General features: G+C 42.3%; 1 protein-coding gene across 4 annotated transcripts in view; it reads right to left on the bottom strand.

The window, feature by feature from the left end:
* PHACTR4 (phosphatase and actin regulator 4) overlaps positions 1-19082 on the bottom strand; it is a 103841-nt gene that overhangs the window by 1059 nt on the left and 83700 nt on the right. For all 4 annotated transcript variants that reach the window (XM_032863929.1, XM_032863930.1, XM_032863931.1 and 1 more), the window contains 7 exons: positions 15784-16372; positions 14209-14396; positions 13038-13191; positions 7528-7583; positions 6444-6505; positions 4002-4139; positions 3105-3181 (listed from right to left, as the gene is read on the bottom strand). In XM_032863929.1, coding sequence (XP_032719820.1) covers positions 3105-3181; positions 4002-4139; positions 6444-6505; positions 7528-7583; positions 13038-13191; positions 14209-14396; positions 15784-16372 — 1264 coding nt within the window. The remainder of the gene's footprint in view (positions 1-3104; positions 3182-4001; positions 4140-6443; positions 6506-7527; positions 7584-13037; positions 13192-14208; positions 14397-15783; positions 16373-19082) is intronic.

The following is a 19082-nucleotide window of genomic DNA, read 5'->3' as shown; positions in this document are numbered from 1 at the left end:
CTCTATGAATCTCCGCCTCAATGGGTCACAGGGTCATGGGGCTCAACATACAGAGTGTGTTTTCCAGTTTGCTTACTGTGCGTCTTCCCCTTTTAAGATAAAAGCTGTGGCTCAGTGGGTTAAACCCTCTGCCTTCGGCTCGGGTCATGATCTAAGGGTCCTGGAATCGAGCCCCGCATTGGGCTCTCTGCTCAGCAGGGAGCCTGCTACTCCCTCTCTCTCTGCCTGCCTCTCTGCCTACTTGTGATCTCTGTCTGTCAAATAAATAAATAAAATTAAAAAAAAAAAAAAAAAAAAAAAGCTTATCGAGGACAGGGACTTTATCCTGTTCCAGGCTATCTTCCAAGCACCCAGAACTGCTATCTACCAGGCAGTAAGTACTCAATAAGTATTTGCTAAATAAATGTCCCAAAGTGTTCACCTCAACTCATCGACTTCATAAACCTCAAAAATCACAAGTTCGAAATCTTAAGTCACTTGACTACTTCCCTTAATTCATCCCCGGAATCAAGAGATAGCCCGATCTTGAGTCTATGCTTGAAATACGTTTTATTTTTAAAGATTTTATTTATTTAATTGACAGACAGAGATCACAAGTAGGAAGAAAGAGAGAGAGAAGGGGAAGCAGGCTCCCCGCTGGGCAGAGAGCCTGATGTGGGGCTCCATCCCAGGACCCTGAGATCATGACCTGAGCCGAAGGCAGAGGCTTAACCCACTGAGCCACCCAGGCACCCCTGAAATACGTTTCTTTAAAAGATTTTATGAGAGAGAGCACGCACGAGCAGGGGGAGATGCTGAGCGTGGAGCCTGCACTCGGGGCTCAATCCCAGGACCCTGAGAGCACAACCTGAGCCGAGCCAGACACTTAACCAGCTGAGCTACCCAGACTCGAAATGTTGTTCAAACCTCTTTCGCGTGTTGTCACGATCACATCCCTGGTTTGAGCTACCAGTGTGCTCACTGTGACGATTTTAGTGACTTCCTAACTGGTTTCCTTGCGGCTAGCTTCTCTAGCCTTCCATGGCACCTGCCAGAGCTCCAGCAGAATCCTAGCCTAATCCTAGCTCCACCTGCATTCTAGCCTGACAGGCAAAGCTCTGCAGCGTCTGACCATAACCCATCGCGCCGGTCTTCTCCTCCCCACATTGCTCCCATATGTCCCCTGCTCCAGCTATATTTTCGGTCACCCGGAGACAAGGCACACTTTCTCATCTCCTCCAGCCTTGTTGATGCTGGTCCTTCTGCTTACAGTGCCGTTTGGTAATGCTGGTTCTTTCCTTCCTTCCTTTTTGTCCAAATAAATTCCTTCACATGCTTTAAGACTCAGTCTAAGTATACCTTCTCTATGACCCTTTTTCTTGAATGCTGCGCACTATAGTACTTTATTACTATTAGAATAACAATGAGAACAGCTAACACTGACACAGCTAGGAAATGGTCGAGCTGGGATACGAAACCTGGCAGATTCAAGATTCGGAATGACTGAGGCATTTATCATACTGATTGCACTATACTGAGTAGCTTCCAGATTAGAGTACAGTCTCCTTGCTGACAAGTATGGCTTGTTATTTGAGTTCATATTACAATGCCCCGAGTAGTGTTATTCTTGTTCAAAAAATCTGCCTTCTATACTCCTATCAGAATTCAGTACAAAAAAATTCTGTAGTTATGGGGCACTCAGGTGTCTCAGTGGGTTAAGCCTCTGCCTTCAGCTCAGATCATGATCCCAGGGTCCTGGGATCAAGCCCCGCATCCGGCTCTCTGCTCAGTGGGGAGCCTGCTTCCCCCACCCCCTGCCTGCCTCTCTGCCTGCTTGTGATCTCTGTCAAATAAATGAATAAAATCTTAAAAAAAAAATTCTGTAGTTAAAAAAACCAGGTCACCTGAGTGGCTCAGTCAGTTGAGCATCCACCTCTTGGTTTCAGCTCAGGTCATGGTCTCAGGGTCATGGGATTGAGGCCCATATCAGGTTCTGTGCTTGGTGTAGAGTCTGCTTGAGATTTTCTCTCTCCCCACTCTGCCCCTTCCCCTGCTCATGCATGTTCTCCAAAATGAATAAATAAATCTTTAAAAATAAATAAATAAATAAAAGCAACATTTGCCTGTATTGTGATAGAAAAATGTTTAACTAACAATATTTTATCTTCCAACTTAGCTTATTTGCTTTTTATGGCAAACTGTAATCATCATTGTATCATTGTATCTTCCCTCATTTAGCCTCTCTTTTTTTTAAAGTTTACTTTTAGTAATTTCTACACCCAATGCGGGGCTTGAACTCACTACCCCAAGATCAAGAGCTGCATGTTCTTCCAACTGAGCCAGCCAGGCGCCTCTGGCTTTTTATAAATGTTCTGAGAGTCACCTACATACTTTCACAGATTCTGTTTGTAGCCAGCTAATTCTTTAGGTTTTGGGTGGGTCCTTAATTACAACCATAGTTCTGCATCAAAATACTTCTTGGTTTGTTTCATGAAGACAGCCAACTAAAATGAAATTTATACCCTGACTCGGTAAGATCAGCAGTGACAGAAATAACTGAAATCAAAGAGGCTGAGGTTTCGTCTAACCCAACAACAATTTCCTCACACATACCCCGGGACAGTGAGGTGCAGGAGGAGAGCACCCAGAGGCTTCCAGTCAGTCATTCTTTTCTCCAGTCCTGGTTCTGGAACTTAATGAACCCTTCTAGGCCTGTTTCATGTCTTTCTTTCTTTCTTTCTTTCTTTTTTTTTTTTTTAGGTAAGCTCTACACCTGGTGTAGGGCTTGAAATCACGAACCCCCACATCAAGAGTTTCATGCTCCACCAACTGAGCCAGCGAGGTGCCCTGGCCTGTTTCTTCATCAACAAAATGGGGATATTAACAAAGCCTCCAGGTCTATTGCAAGGATGAAATGATACATATAAAATACTACACTCAATCAGGCACTTCCTACAGCCTTTTGGTTTGGTCCTCGTCCCTTTCTCTTATGTAGTCTTACAGTCAGCATGCTGTGTCCTTCTTTTAATGATGTCCCTAGAGTCCTTCCCATTGGAACCCCCCTTATATTGGTGTCGTGGGGGAGCTCTACTTAGCTCACGGTATTTGTGTCTTCTGGGTCTTACCGTGTAAAATGTTTGCTCTCTTCATGAACCTCCATCTCTGAGCTTTTAAATTCATTTAATTCTTTTCGTATGGCAGCCTGTGGAGTAGAAACAAAGATGTTTCAGCATCTTTCATCTGCCCCAGTACAGCCGTGTCATCTGCCATCTATTCTCTATCGTGCTTAACTTCGTGAGCCACGGCAGCCCGCAGCGGGCAAGCCAGAGCGAGGAGAGAAGCCAGGTCCGCACGCCGAGCCTGATACACATCGCCCTCCCTGACACCATTCAGCTCCCAATAAACCGAGTATCTCCACTCAGATCAAAACACTCACAGAGCTTAAAAGAGATATTGTAGCTTTAATATTTTCTTTTCTTTTTTTTTAAAGATTTTATTTATTTATTTGACAGAGAGGCAGTGAGAGAGAGCATGAGCGAGGAGAAGGTCAGAGGGAGAAGCAGACTCCCCATGGAGCTGGGAGCCCGATGCGGGACTCGATCCCGGGACTCCGGGATCATGACCCGAGCCGAAAGCAGTCGTCCAACCAACTGAGCCACCCAGGCGTCCCTATATTTTCCACAGCACATAAAAAATGTCTTTCCTGTTATAAAAGTGAAATCTATAATTACTAAAATAAACTACACAAACTTCCTCCAGCCAAACCTAACCACCTTAAAATGTGTCTTAATTTCCTTCCAGATCTGTGGACTCTGTGACAGAGCAAAGACTTTCTTTTCTTTCGGATGTGGCCGCAGTGGCGGTGGTGGAGTCATTAGTATAAAGTTTTGGTTCCTACGTCTGTACCTTGATTAGAAATTTAACATTATAGCAGAAGTAAACATTTTACGATTCTTCCCTTCTAGTTAGTGCCTTACATTCTTCAAACAGAGAGTGAGAAAGACAAACGAACAGCCACCTACCTTGTCAGCAGGGGTCAGTTTGGTCCAGGGTTTGTCGGCTCGCCTGTCATAATCCTGAGCATCTGTCACCTCCACGTATTCATTAAACCTCAGGATCTTCCTGGCAAGTAGTTCAGCCACAGTCGGCCTTTGACTGAGCTGAAAGAAATGGAGCCTCTTAATTCACTAAGCCAGGAATCAGGCGTCAAACAGGCATTCCAACTGCCTCTGACCCAGGGCTTCAGCCCTGGAGGCACGAAGAATTACTTGGGGGCCTTTAGACAGCAGATTTCTGGGTCCACTCCCAGAGATTCTGGGTATTGGGAGGTTTTGTTTTGTTTTTAAAGTTCCTGAATGCCCAGCTAAACTGAGAACCACAGCTATAAACCAGTATAACCAGTATAACCGGTGCCTCTCAAACTTTAATATGCATACACATTGTTTGGGGACCTGGTTAAAATGCAGATTCTGATTTGGCAGGTCTGAGGTGGGACCTGAGATTCTGCATCCCTTGCACGCTGCCAGGTGATGCCAACGCTGCTGGTCCATGGACCACGTATCGGGTAGCAAAAGGATTAGGGCTATCAATTCATATATAATACATTTGAAAGTGAGGACATTTATTTTTTCTTTTTATTTTTTTAAAGATTTTATTGGAGAGAGAGAGAGAGAGTGAGCAAGAGAGCACAAACAAGGGGGAGTGGGGGAAGCTGCCTCCCCACTGAGCAGGGAGCCCGACCTAGGGCTCAATCTTAGGACCCTGAGATCATGTCCCAAGGTGAAGGCAGATGCTTAACTGACTGAGCCACCCAGGTGCCCTGAAAGTAAGTACATTTAAGATGAAAGCAGTAGGGGCACCTACAGTGGGGAGCCTGCTTCCTCCTCTCTCTCTCACTGCCTGCCTCTCTGCCTACTTGTGATCTCTGTCAAATAAATAAATAAAATCTTTAAAAAAAAATGAAAGCAGTATCTAGTGGGTAACATAAAGGGTAAATTTCCTTTTAATATGAATAATGCCCAGATTCAGTAATGAATTATGATTTAAGGTTGCACAATCAGGTCACCTGCTCAATCTGAAGGCATCAAGTCCAGCTGTGCCATCTAGCTACCCTCAATTTATCAACGATTCTTCTGTTCCTGGGGAAGGGAAAAAGTGGGAGAAAAAAGGAAGAAAATGTCTAGATCCTTTGCTTTTCTGGGCATTCTTTTTTTTTTTTTAAATTTTTGTTTATTTACTTTTTAAAAAGATTTTATTTATTTGAGAGAGTGAGCGAGAGAGAGCACAAGCAGGGTAAAGAGCAGAGGGAGAAGCAGACTCCCTGCTGAGCAGGAAGCCTGATGCGGGCTCGATCCCAGGACCCTGGAATCATGACCTGAGCCGAAGGCAGCCGCTTATCCAACTGAGCCACCTAGATGTCCCTTTTCTGGGCATTCTTGTAACTTTTAAGAAATATCTAGAGAATTCAGGCCAAACTGGAATCGATCAGTGGCAATTATAAACTATTATGGTGGGAAGGAAAGGAAAAAGGGATTAATCCCTAAGCTTAAAAGCTAACATAGGTCTGGTACAGGAAAGATTCTACCCTATTTGATCTGGGACGAACAACAAAATCCCAGGTGGTGTTTTCATACTTTTCAGGTATCACTAAGGGTCAGTTCGATTCCTTCTGAGTAGAAAACCACCAGTTTTCCAGGCAAAACTGAATGCTACACACTCCCCCTGGTACCATCTCTAAACTTCAACAGGTTTTAGAGTCCACATAAAATCCCAGGTTTACCAAATAAAAGATCAGAATTTTTGCAAACATTAATGAGGCCCCTTCTTGTGCCAGGTGTTCTTTAAATAGTAAAAATGAAAAAAAAAAAAAACAAACAAAAAAACAAGCTCTTGAGAATGCAGTGTTATTTTTGGTATCTGCATCATGGATTCTATTTTCACAGCAATCTATGGCAATTCAAGTCAAATTCATTTATTTTTATTTTTTTTTAAAGATTTTATTTATTTATTTGACAGAGAGAAATCACAAGTAGGCAGAGAGACAGGCAGAGAGAGAGAGAGAGGAGGAAGCAGGCTCCCTGCTGAGCAGAGCCCGATGCGGGGCTCGATCCCAGGACCCTGGAATCATGACCTGAGCTGAAGGCAGAGGCTTTAACCCACCAAGCCACCCAGGCGCCCCTATTTTTATTTTTTTTTAAGGTTTTACTTATTCATTTGAGAGAGAGGGTGAACAAGTGAAGGGGAGGGGAAGTGGGAGAAGGAGAAGCAGGCTCCCGGCTGAGCAGGGAGCCTGACGTGGGGCTCGATCCCAGAACCCTGGGATCATGACCTGAGCCGAAGGCAGACGCTTAACCGACTGAGCCACCCAGGCGCCCCCAATTCATTTCTTTCTAACCAAACAGGTCATCCAAATACAAGGTATGTCATCAGTAGACAGCCTGAAACCGAACACTTGGGCTACATACCTTTCTAGTGAGCCGACGTTTAATTTCTCGTTTTTCGGCCTGCCGATCAGCTTCATTTTTAGCTACAGTCAACAGCCCAAAACAAAGAATATTACTTCAAAACAGCAATTTGCCTATCAAAGTTTTCAGTAATTACAGGGCAGTTAATTCTTATAGACTCCAAGTCGGAATAAAATACTAACTTTGGGGATGGCTAATCAAGACAATTTTCTCAACTGTAGAGTCGAATACTTAAAAGCAAACGTCAGCAGCACTACGGTACCAAATCCAGCCAGTTGGCTGTGTTTTTAACCACCTGTGAGCTAAGAATGGTCTTTATGTTTTTCAATGATCATATAGGGAATGGCTTGGTATGTGCCTAGGTTTCGTGTGATAGGTCTATAAAGTTTCCCAAGTTTAAAATTCACTTAGTGCCTAAACTGTATGTATCCACACAGTGATGAGAGAACAGGGGATGGGCTAGTCAGACCGAGCATGCCCCCAAGTGATGCTATGAAGCCTAATCCTCTCAGCGTGGAGGCTTTAAGGGCAAATTTCACCCGAGAGTCTGGAAAACGGATTCAAATGTGTATTAGATCAGAATGCTATTTTAGGAAGTTAGTTATGAACACAGAAAGAAAATGAAATACAGGGTCTTATTTTGTGACTTCAGATGTATGAAAGTCTTCAGAGATGAAAAAGGCAACTGGGCCTTGCTTTGGGCCCCAGGCCTCAAAGTGCACGAGGAATAGGAAGGTCCCCTCCAAATGCAAAGCCACTACCTTCCCCCAAGGCAGAGAAAAGTCGGGTAGCATCTACCGTGTGCTGTGAAATCCTCCTATACGGCCAAGGCAGTCTCAGGATACATCAGAACAGAATTTTCTGGCACTTCCCAGTACACTAAGCAATAACACAGTATCTTATAAAAGAAGCTTGGGGGAACTCTGTTCCTTTAGGGGAAAAGATATGAGTGGTCCTTGCTGGGCTGGAACACCTTCTCCTTGGCCCTTGTAGAAAATGCTTCTCTTCTCCAGCGTGTATATTCAAGTCAGAAATACAAAGTCTGAGAAATTCTACCCAATTTTCTTCCCAGAGCTGGACTCACGTTGTAGTATGTTTCGCTGTTCTAGTTCTTCCGGTGTCGGTCTTTGACTCAACCGTCTAAAAAGGAGATAAATAAGGATACTGTCCATTAAACGTCCCAAGCCTGCTTATAAAGATTTGTTTTGGTCTCAGTGTATATTAGCCTCTACACTAGCAAGAAAGCAAGAGGTTATGCAGAGGTTATGCAGTTAAACTGTGTTGGTATTTCATTAGTTTCTCTGATTGTTTATGAAACAATTCTCATGTTGGAAGTGTTAGTACAGATGCCACAACATAAAACAGAATTGTACATGCAAACAGGAGGCCAAAATTCCAATTCTAGCTCTGATATTAATGAGCCCTGTCACCACAAAAAGGCTCAGTTAGATCGTGAGTGTAGTCATCTATAAAATGAAGGTTTAGACTGGACTGCTGCCTCCCAAACAGATTTGCTGAAAGAGCACAGAGTTTCAAGGCATACTATAGAAATTCTGATTCAGAAAACCAGGCATGAGGACTGAAATTTTCATATATGTATTTTTTCAGTCCTTCCCACCTGACTCTCATGTCTTCCTTTTGATTTTTAAACCAGTGAGTTAGCAACCACTGGAATTTAAGGCTGTCTCTTTTCAAATGATATTCTATGATTCTATGATTTTATTTCTGGTTCTCTCTGTAAAATACTGATGAAGTTTCTCCTCTCATCCACAGCTCTGAGAGGCTAATCACCAACAATAACTTGTCGTCTCTGGAATCAGTTATTCACTTGTTACGTTTGATTTCTACTTCTCAGTATTTGAACTGCATGCTAGCAACCCTTTAGCTGGCTGCCTAGAGAACTCCCAGCCCCAATTTCTATACAATTTACAACATTCTTTATGTATTTTTTTTTAAAGATTTTATTTATTTATTTATTTATGGGAGAGAGAGAGAAAGAGAGAGAGCGCGCACAATTAGGCAGAAAGGCAGCAGAGGCAGAGAGAAAAGCAGGCTCCCTGCAGAGCAAGGAGCCTGATTCAGGAATCGATCCCAGGACTTTGGGATCATGACCTGAGCCGAAGGCAGCGGCTTGACTGAGTGAGCCACCCAGGCACCCCTTTTCTTTATGTATTTCAAAGTTTTTCTTGGTCACTCTGAATAAGACCTTCCTTTTTAAATGTTCATCAAAAACAAACAAACAAACAAAAAACCCCAAAACAAACAACAAAACCCCCACACTCCAGTAATGTCTAACTGACATACAATAAACCACATGATTTGCTATTTTTATATGTGTATATACTTGTGAAACCATCACCACAATTACAATGAACATACCCATCAACCTTGTACTGGTGTCCTAGGGCTGCTGTAACAAATTACCACAAATTAGGTGGCTTAAAACCACAAAAATTTATTCTCTCACAGTTCTGGAGGCCAGAAGTCCAAAATCAAGGTGTGGGCAAGGTTGGTTCCTCCTGAGCCTCTGAAGGGGATCTGTACTATGCCCCTCTACTAGCTTCTGGTGGGGCTGCCAGCAGTCTTTGGCATTCTCTGGTGCACAGACACATCACTCCAACCTCTGCCTCTACAGTCACCCAGCACTGTCCTTGCATCTGTGTTTGAATCTGTGTCCAAATTTCCATCTTCCTTTTATATTTAAAATAGCCTCTATGCCCAATATGGGCTTGAACTCATGACCCTGAGATCAAGAGTCGAATGCTCCACCAACTGAGTCACCCAGGTGTCCCCCGTCCATTTGCTTTTTTCTTTTTTTAAAGATTTTATTTATTTATTTGACAGAGATCACAAGTAGACAGAGAGGCAGGTAGAGAGAGAGAGAAGGGGAAGCAGGCTCCCCACCAAGCAGAGAGCCCGATGTGGGGTTCGATCCTGGATCCTGGGATCATGACCTGAACTGAAGGCAGAGGCTTTAACCCACTGAGCCACCCAGGCGCCCCTCCATTTGCCCTTTGATGGATATTTGTGTTTGCTGGATCCTATGGTTGATTTTTAAAAAAATAATTTTTTAAGGATTTTATTCATTTATTTGAGACAGAGATACAGAGAGACAGAGAGAGAGAGCATGAGCAAGGGAAGGGACAGAGGGAGAGGGAGAAGCTGACTCCCTGCTGAGCCAGGAGCCTGATGTGGGGCTCCATCCCAGGACCCTGGGATCATGACCTGAGCTGATGGCAGAGGCTTAACCCACGGAGACCCAGGTGCCCAATGTTTTCCTCTTAAGAATCATGCTTTTGCCACCCTATCTGAGAAATCTTGTCCAACTCATATTCTTCTAGAAGGTTTGTAGTTTTAACTCTCTTATTTATTTATTTATTTGTTTATTTGACAGAGAGATCACAAGCAGACAGAGAGGCAGGTGGGGTGGGCGGTGGGGAGCAGGCTCCCTGCTGAGCAGAGAGTCTGATGCGGGGCTCGATCCCAGAACCCTGGGATCATGACCTGAGCCGAAGGCAGAGGCTTTAACCCACTGAGCCACCCAGGCACCCCCTAACTCTCATATTTAAACCTAGGATTTATTCTGAGTTAATTTTTTGGATGTGATGCGAGGCATCAACTGAAGTAATTTTTTTGCCAGCGCCAGTTGTTAAAAGGACCATGAAATTATCTTTGTACCTTTATCAAAAACGAGCTGTACATGTATGGGTGGGTATATTTCTGGACTCTCTTTTCTGTTCTGTTTATCTGTTTATCTTTACGTCAACATCATACCGATTAGGTTACTTTAGCTTTCTAATATGTCTTCAATCAGGCTGTGTTAGTCCTCCAACCCTGGTCTTTTCCGTAGCTGCTTTGGTTATTATAGTGTACTTTGTACTTCTGTAAGAATTTTAAAATCAGTTTGCCAATTTAAAAAAGGCTTTCTGGAGGGGCACGTGCACCCAAATGTTTACAGCAGCAATGTCCACAGTAGCCAAACTATGGAAAGAAGAACCTAGATGTCCATCAGCAGATGAATATATACAATGGAATACTATGCAGCCATCAAAAAGAAACGAAATCTTGCCGTTTGCAAAGACGTGGATAGAACTAGAGGGTATTATGTGGAGCAAAATAAGTCAATCAGAGAAAGACTATTATCATATGATCTCTCTGATATGAGGAATTTGAGAGGCAGGGCAGGGGGTTTTGGGGGGTATGGAAGAAAAAAATGAAACAAGATGGGATTGAGAGAGAGACAAACCATAAGAGATTCTTAATCTCACAAAACAAACTGGGGGTTGCTGGGGGGTGTGTGGGTAGGGATAGGGTGGTTGGGTTATGGACACTGGGGAGGGTATGGGCTATGGTGAGTGCTGTGAAATGTGTAAGCCTGATGATTCACAGACCTGTACCCCTGGGGCAAATAATACATTATATGTTAATAAAAATAATTTTTAAAGAAAGCCTTCTGGGGGAGTAGTTTGGAATCGCATGCATTGGTATATATATATTTTTAAATTTATTTTTAATTTTTTTTAAAATTTATTAATTTGACAGAGATCCCAAGTAGGCAGAGGCAGGCAGAGAGAGAGAGGAGGAAGCAGGCTCCCTGCTGAGCAGAGAGCCTGACTCGGGGCTTGATCCCAGGACCCTGGGATCATGACCCGAGCCGAAGGCAGAGGCTTTAACCCACTGAACCACCCAGGCGCCCCACATGTATTGATTGGTATCTTAATAATACTTGAGACTTCTGACCCATGAATATGGTATTTCTCTTTCTTTATTTAGCTCTTCTTTACTTTCTTCAGCAGTATTTTATACTTTGCAGTATACAGGTCTTACATAATCTTTTGTCAGATTTATCTGTAAATATTTAAAGATTTTTGATGCTATTGTTAACGGCTATTGTAAATGTTAATATGTTGTATTTTTAGGTTCCAGTTTCAGGTTGTTCATTGCTAGTGTCCAACAAACCCCTCTAAGACTAGGACTCATGAAACAACACTCAAAGATGAGCAAACAGCTCTGTAGTGAAAGAAAAATCTATTATCAAAGATTCCCATTCTTTTTTTTTTTTTTTTTTTAAGATTTTATTTATTTATTTATTTGACCCAGAGAGAGATAGAGAGAGAGAAAGAGTGCATGAGCAGGCAGAGTGGCAGGGAGAGGGAGAAGCAGGCTCTTCACGGAGCAGGAAGTCTGACATGGGGCTCAATCTCAGGACCCTGGGATCATGACCTGAGCTGAAGGCAGATGCTTAACTGACTGAGCCACCCAGGCACCCCTAGATTCTTTTTTTTTTAAGATTTTATTTATTTATTTGACAGACAGAGATCACAAGTAGGCAGAGAGGCAGGCAGAGAGAGAGAGGAGGAAGCAGGCTCCCTGGTGAGCAGAGAGCCTGATGCGGGGCTCGATCCCAGGACCCTGGGACCATGACCTGAGCCGAAGGCAGAGGCCCCAACCCACTGAGCCACCCAGGTGCCCCGCACCCCTAGATTCTTAACTAATTCCCATTCTTGATGTTCTCTGGCTGACACTCAGAGGGCTACAGTTCTTCATTAAGACTGCTATCCTGGCCAACAGTAAAACCAGGTGTTTAAGGCACAAAAGGAGAAAATATCTCAATTAATGGACATCCTAAGTTAGTTATTTTGTTAAGAATATGCCAAGAGTTCCATTTCCTTTTCCTCACTCTACCAAAAGAAACATGTGAGTTGTTCAAACACCTGTTATACACCCGGACTCTATGTGTATGACATGTGTAGGAAGCTGGCCTGCATTCAGCTTCTTTATGCTTTTGGTTCCAGCTGACCTGAAAAATATACTATCACTTTGAAAGTAGGCAGTTACACAGAACATGTGAAATGGATACAACGAAAATATGGGTGTGATCTTTAATTGGGTTGGCAGCTCGCAGCTGAGCAACTGGATAAATGACAGAGGAGTCTTGCTGTCCTGGGAAGCACCTGAATTCTCTAGAAACTTAAAAAAAAATTTTTTTTTTTAAAGTAGACGTATGCCTAATGTGGGGCCTGAACTCATGACTCCCAGATCAAGAGTCACATGCTCCACTGACCAAGCCAGCCTCTTTAGAAACTTTTTAAAAGCCATATTTAGGGGCCTCTGGGTGACTCAGTCAGTTAAGCATCTGCCTTCAGCTCAGGTCATGATCTTGGGGTCCTGGGATCGAGCCCTCAGTTGGGCTCTGTGCTCAGTGAGGAGTCTGGTTATCCCTCTCCCTCTGTCCCTCCTTCCCACTCATGCTCTCTCTCTCAAATAAATAAATGAGTAAAATCTTTAAAAAATAAAATAAAATAAAAGGTGTATTTGTGTCTAACTTGTGTGTAAAGCTGTGAAATATGTCTATCTCATGGTTTAAAGCTCCAAGAGCCATTTGGTTCCTTAATTTCCAAATTCCAAATTGGATACCCAACTGTGTACAATGTGTATTTTTAAAAATTATGTGGTTTCTAAAATTAGAAAAGGAAAAAGATAAAAGTGAATGTTCCAGAGACAAAGTAAGTGAATGTCCAGAGACAAAGTAAGTCTCTGACACACCTTCTGGCAAAATCAAATCAAATCCGTCTCTTCGAAGCCAAGGCTTACCGGATCAGCGTGTTCCCAATCTGGTGCCTTATTTCATTCCACTCCTCTTTGCTTTTCCGAGGCCAGGAATTCACGTTCAACTCTGGTTCACTGGGTCTGTGGTTCAACTTCATTGCCAGTGTGTCCTTCCTTTTCACTTTGTTGGCCAGAGCACCTTTGTGTAAGAGAAAGGAAAAACAGTGCATGCTAAGGCTCAAAGTCACCCGGAATGACAACATAAAGGCATACGCACTAAGGCATTTCATAAGATTCCTATTTTTTTTTTTTTTAAATAGGCTCTATGCCCAATGTGGGGCTTGAACTCATGACCCTGAGATCAAGAGTCACATGCTTTATTGACTGAGCCAGCCAGGAGCCCCAAGATTCCTCTTTTTTTTTTTTTTTTTTAAAGATTTTGTTTATTTGACAGAGATCACAAGTAGGCAAAGAGAGGCAGACAGAGAGAGAGAGGGGGAAGCAGGCTCCCTGCTGAGCAGAGAGCCCAATGCGGGGCTCCATCCCAGGACATCCCAGGACCCTGAGGTCATGACCTGAGCTGAAAGCAGAGGCTTCAACCACTGAGCCACCCAGATGCCCCAAGATTCCTCTTCTTAAAGCTGCCTTCCCGCTTGTAGGACTCGGGATTCCATTACTTGCAGATCTGTGTACATACATATCGTTTTTCTTCTTTTCCCCACAGACACAGTAAGTTCACAAGAGTAAAGGACAACATCACTATGTCTTTTTAACACAGCCCAAATACCAACTTCCTTCTACTCCAAATTCTTTAATACCATCAAGGTAAATAATTCTTTGATCACAAACAGATAAAAACCTGCATGACTCTGGGTGCCTGGGTGGCTCAGCTGGTTGAGCTTCTAACTCTTGATTTCAGCTCAGGTCATGATCTCAGGGTTGGGGGATTGAGCCCTGCATCAGGCTCTGCACTCTCTCCCTTTCCCTGCATGCTCTAAAATAAATCAATCTTCAAAACAAACCAAAGCCTGCATGACTCAGTCTACATCGCTCTCTCGGACAGTGGGAAAAATAGGGACAAGGCTCTATCACCATGGCTTCCGGTATCAGTTAGCCAGGTGACTCGATAGGAGATGGTGACTGTTCCCATTCATCTGACACCAGCAAGTAGCTCTACCGATAAAATAATTTTCTCCTTTGCTTTTCCCTTTCTTACTATGATGGCTCTCATCTTCATCCTCTTCGTCTCTGTACTGAATGGGACCTTCTGAATCAGAGTCACTCTCCTTCTCTTCCTCTTCCTCCTGCAGACACCGTGGTAGTTTAGGAACAAGTGAGGTAGATGCCACATCTTCAACGCATACAGATGGGTGGTTTTGTTCCTCTTCTTCTTCATCGTCTGGACTAACAAATTAACATAATTATATTTTCCTTTCAGAAACATAACGGGCAAAAAAAAAAAAAAAAAGAAACGTAACGGGTAACTGATTTGCAAGGCATAGGACTGAATAACTATGGAAAATTCCACGAGGGAAATAATTTATTCCTTCCCTTAACTTTAAGAAACTTGCTAAGAAACTTTTTTTTAGCAGTTATTAATCTAAAAGGCTCTAGGCTCAAATCCTAGCTCTATGACTTACTCACTAGCTTATAAGTTATTTAACTTTTCTGTAAATGTGAATGATACCTACCTGCTAGGCTTGTTTTGAGAATAAAACAGATAAATTCTAGAACATACTAGTGTTTGGCACACAGGCCCCTAATGATCTACATGTGAGAAGCAAGTCTGTTTTAAATGATTAAAAGTCTGATTAAATGAGAAGACCACACAGCATCTAACACTGTGCCTGGCTCCTGGAGGATATGTAATAAAGATATTTAACCCACTTATTTCCCTTAGTTTAACAATGGAGTAGGACAAAATGATAATCGAATCCAAGGAAGCAAAGAGATATAAAGATGAAAACTAACTTTGCCCCCTTTCTACTCTGGAGGCATAAAGCTGTGACTTAGTCCATGTGAGCTCCTAAACTGTCTCTTTCCAGGATGTAAAAAAATCATGCTGGCAAGTACAAAGATTATGGCAAAGGAACTAAGCAGTGTGTGGCAACAAGTCTATGACAATTCACCAATTTGCAAATCCTTGGCAAATCTCCAACTCGCCAAAAAGTGTTAGCCTTCAGTCTAATTTGTTAGAATTTTGAAAAGACAAGGTGTTTGGGACAGATGAGGGAGAGAACAAGCTGGTCAGTTCCACTTTGTGAGGCTAGACACTGAGCTATCTTTCAGGGCTCCCTTCTCTTCCTCAGACTGCTCTCTGTCCCTCTCTACTGCATTTAGGCACTGGGCACCAAGCCTTCAGATTTGTCTGATTTCCTCTTCACAAGCCTATGAGATAGGTATTATTCCTGTTTATGGATCTGACAACTCAAGTGCAGAAAGGTTAAGTAACAAACACTACTGCAAGCTAGGAAGAAAGAGGAAGAGCTGGGATTTAAACCCAGAGCTTTCCCCAAGGTTAATGCTCTTAAGTACCATGTTACATGGCCTCCCTTGTATCATATACAAAAAACAGAGTGGTTTAATTTTCAAGTACAAAAATTTATGGTCGCTATGGAAACAGTGTTACAGAAATCAGCAGGGTAAATAAAGTCCAAATTCTAGAACATGTCTTTATTTGTTGAGCATTTTCTAACTTTAATCACAATTTCTTTTTAAAAATAATTTTTTCCAAGAAAGGCTACCTAGAATAAAGAGGAGGAAACAAAAGGCAAACTTCAGAGGCACTCACACTTTCAGCATCTCAATAGTGATGGGAAGTGACCTGGTCCGACCCAGGGTACTGCTGTCCTCAGAAAAGCTGTCACCATACTCAAAGAGCAAGGAGTGAGCTCTATGAGAGCCCTCCAAGGGAGGAGTCATGGGAAGCGGGCTGGTCAGGGCCTGCTGGATTCGGATATGCAGTGGGAGTGGAGGCAGCCTGCAGGGTACATGGGGCTCCCCAAAGCTGTGGTCCAACATCCTCTTGGGTGCCTCCTTTTTCTGATCTTCCTGCTGGGATACCTCCTGAGGCAGGTTTAAGGAAGATGGAAACTCATTTTCTGGCACAACTTGGAAAGTCTTAGCAAGGAAAGGAGGGGATCGTGGCGGTTCGGGAGGTATATGAGTAGGCAGTGGGGGCGATGGAGAGGGAGGTGGGATCATCAACAGTGGTTCAGAGTCCACAGAGCATGTGTTCCTTTCTCTCTGATCACTCAGTGCTCTTGTGGTGGCAGACTCCGAGGCGGGTACCAAGGTTGATGGAATGCCTCTCTTAGGTGGTAATGGTGGGGATGGTTTTGATAAGAGTGTACCGCTGTTTATTGCTTGGGACAGTTCAGCTGGAAAAGAGAGAACAACACCTTAGTTTAAGATGGCTTCACAGAGCTTTGAAGGACCAGCCCAGAGCCTAGATTAGAACTGAGCTTACTCTCAGCTTTCAGGTGAATTATACCACTTCGTGGCTTTATCACAACCTAGGTATCTCCCACTAAATAAAACAAAATTTATATTTAAATATCTAGAAGGCCTAAAATATGTACAGACAGACTACCTTAATACTCTGATAAGAAATTTCTTACTTCTTTGCTCTAATATGTATGACTTTTTGTGACTTGGTGAGATTAAAAATATAAGTTCTTTTGTCTAACAGAATTCCATTAAAAAATTTGACCACACTCGCCTGGGGGGCTCAGTGGGTTAAAGCCCCTGCCTTCCACTCAGGTCATGGTCCCAGGGTCCTGGGATCCAGCCCCGCATCGGGCTCTCTGCTCTGCAGGGAGCTTGCTTCCTCCTCTTTCTCTCTGCCTGACTCTCTGCCTACTTGTGATCTCTGTCAAATAAATAAAATCTTAAAAAAAAAAAAAATTTGACCACACAGGTAGCAGTAAAAAAAACCTAAATACTACCAGGCATTGTTACCATAACTTGATAAATAATGACATCTAGATATCCCAGTTCTACATTATAAAATTATCAATAATGACATCCTAAATTTTTACAGCAAATGCAAAGGACTTTGAGGAAATCAAAGTGCTTTGCTATCCTTGACTTTGGATTCTCCTTGTAAATGAGGTTATCTTTTCTTTCTTTTTTTTTTTACATTTTTATTGTGTTATGTTAGTCATCATACATCATTAGTTTTTGATTGTTATTATTTTTTGAATTAATATATAATGTATCATTTGCTTCAGGGGTTCGGGTCTGTGAATCATCAGTCTTACACAATTCACAGCACTCACCAAAGCACATACCTTCCCCAACATCCATCATGTGGTCACCCTATCCCGCTACCCTCTAGCCGCCAGCAACCCTCAGTTTGTTTCCTGAGATTAAGAGTCTCTTATGGTTTGTCTCCCTCCCCAGTACCATCTTGTTTCATTTTTTCCCTCCCTTCCCCCCACGACCCCCTTCCCTGCCTCTCAAATTCCTCATATCAGAAAGATCGTATGATAATTGTCTTTTAGAGGAGGTTATCTTTACCAATTTACAGAAGACAAAACTGAAGCCACAGAAGTCAGATGACCTGCCCAAGATCATATTACATACAAGGGCTGGGCTAGTCCCAGGTCTCATTAGACTCCATCCACTAGATCTCACTGTCTTTGTGATTTTTATGAGTGTCCATACTTCTTACCCTTTATACCCAAGCCTCCAGGACCACTCCCCACTACTCTATGGGCTCCTTGATGACAGAGCAACCCGTCTCTATCAGCATATCCAGAGAAGTGGGCACAGTGCTTGGCACATGGCTGATCCCCAACACATGCTTACGAGAGGCCCCCACCCTGTTTCACGACAATATGTATCTCTATGTGATCCTCCCAACCCCAAAACGACTCAGGTTTTGATTCAGCAAAGTCCCTTCGGAGGGCTCCAAATGGACTTTAAGAAGTAGATCATCACATCACCCGTGGGCTAATCTTGCAAAATAATTAAATACTAAGTCTCTTGATCACCAACCTCTAACCCTCTACTCAAATCCCAAATTTTGGTTACACCACTTGTTTTCAAATGGCTTCCACTGTCTTACCTAGAGAGCAACACCTCAAGGTCCCCTGAAATAAAAATTTACTTGCCCTAAGTCCAATTCCACTGGTAGCATTCAAAGTAAAAAACTAGCTAATGTGATGATGTTCTAATGTCACTAATCATAAGTAAATTTTTTTTTCAGTTTTAACTACATCTACATTTTATTAGGCATAGTTACTTATTCATAGGCCAAATTATGAAAATAATTTAAATATGTAAGATAACAATAATATATTAACTGTGAATAAATTAACTTTATATTACTTTAATCATTGTTTTTTATATATTATAAATGCCCAAATTCACTTTTAAAAAAATATAATTCCAGTATAATTAACACAAAGTATTATACATCTTAGGTAAATTTTAAAAAGACTTTCTAGAAAAACATTGCATACACATATAAAAAAAGATTAAAAAAAATATTAATTTTAACCTCAATGAGATTTTTTGGGTAGACTGGACTTTTGCTGCTTCTCTAAAAATAACCGTTAGATAATCCATTTACAACAAATCCTACACCTGACAAGACCAAATTTGAGTATTATATTGTTTGAATTGATAAGTTATATTATCTTTGATAATTTAAGGAAAACAGATACTTCAAGATATTAAAGAAGTGAACTCTGTTACAACTTCCCTCATGGTGGCACTTGGCTGAGTTCTGTGGGCAAGACGCTGGAATGTTCATTGGAAGGATTACAAATTCCCTTCACTTGTTCAGCTATTTATGGCAGCCCTTCCTTTGTCCTAATACTCCTAACCAGTCCTTTAGTCCTAACACTGTTATGCCCATTATCAGACACTGCAATGTCTACAGCAGTGGTTTCTAAATGTTCGGATCTCATGGACCAGTACAATTAAAATGAAATTCTCAACCAACCTCAGGCTGTCAATTTTTAATATTTCCAAGTAAGTCTTGACATTAAGTAAACCATTTGTGAAGATAATCCTTTCATGAAATAAATGGATTTTTATCAACAAAGAATTAGCAAAGTCATAATTTCAGAATAAAGAATA

Source organism: Lontra canadensis, unplaced genomic scaffold, assembly GCF_010015895.1.
Source record: "Lontra canadensis isolate GAN:19392208 unplaced genomic scaffold, GSC_riverotter_1.0 scaffold25, whole genome shotgun sequence".
Taxonomy (NCBI): domain Eukaryota; kingdom Metazoa; phylum Chordata; class Mammalia; order Carnivora; family Mustelidae; genus Lontra; species Lontra canadensis.
This window is presented reverse-complemented; position numbering and strand designations above follow the sequence as displayed.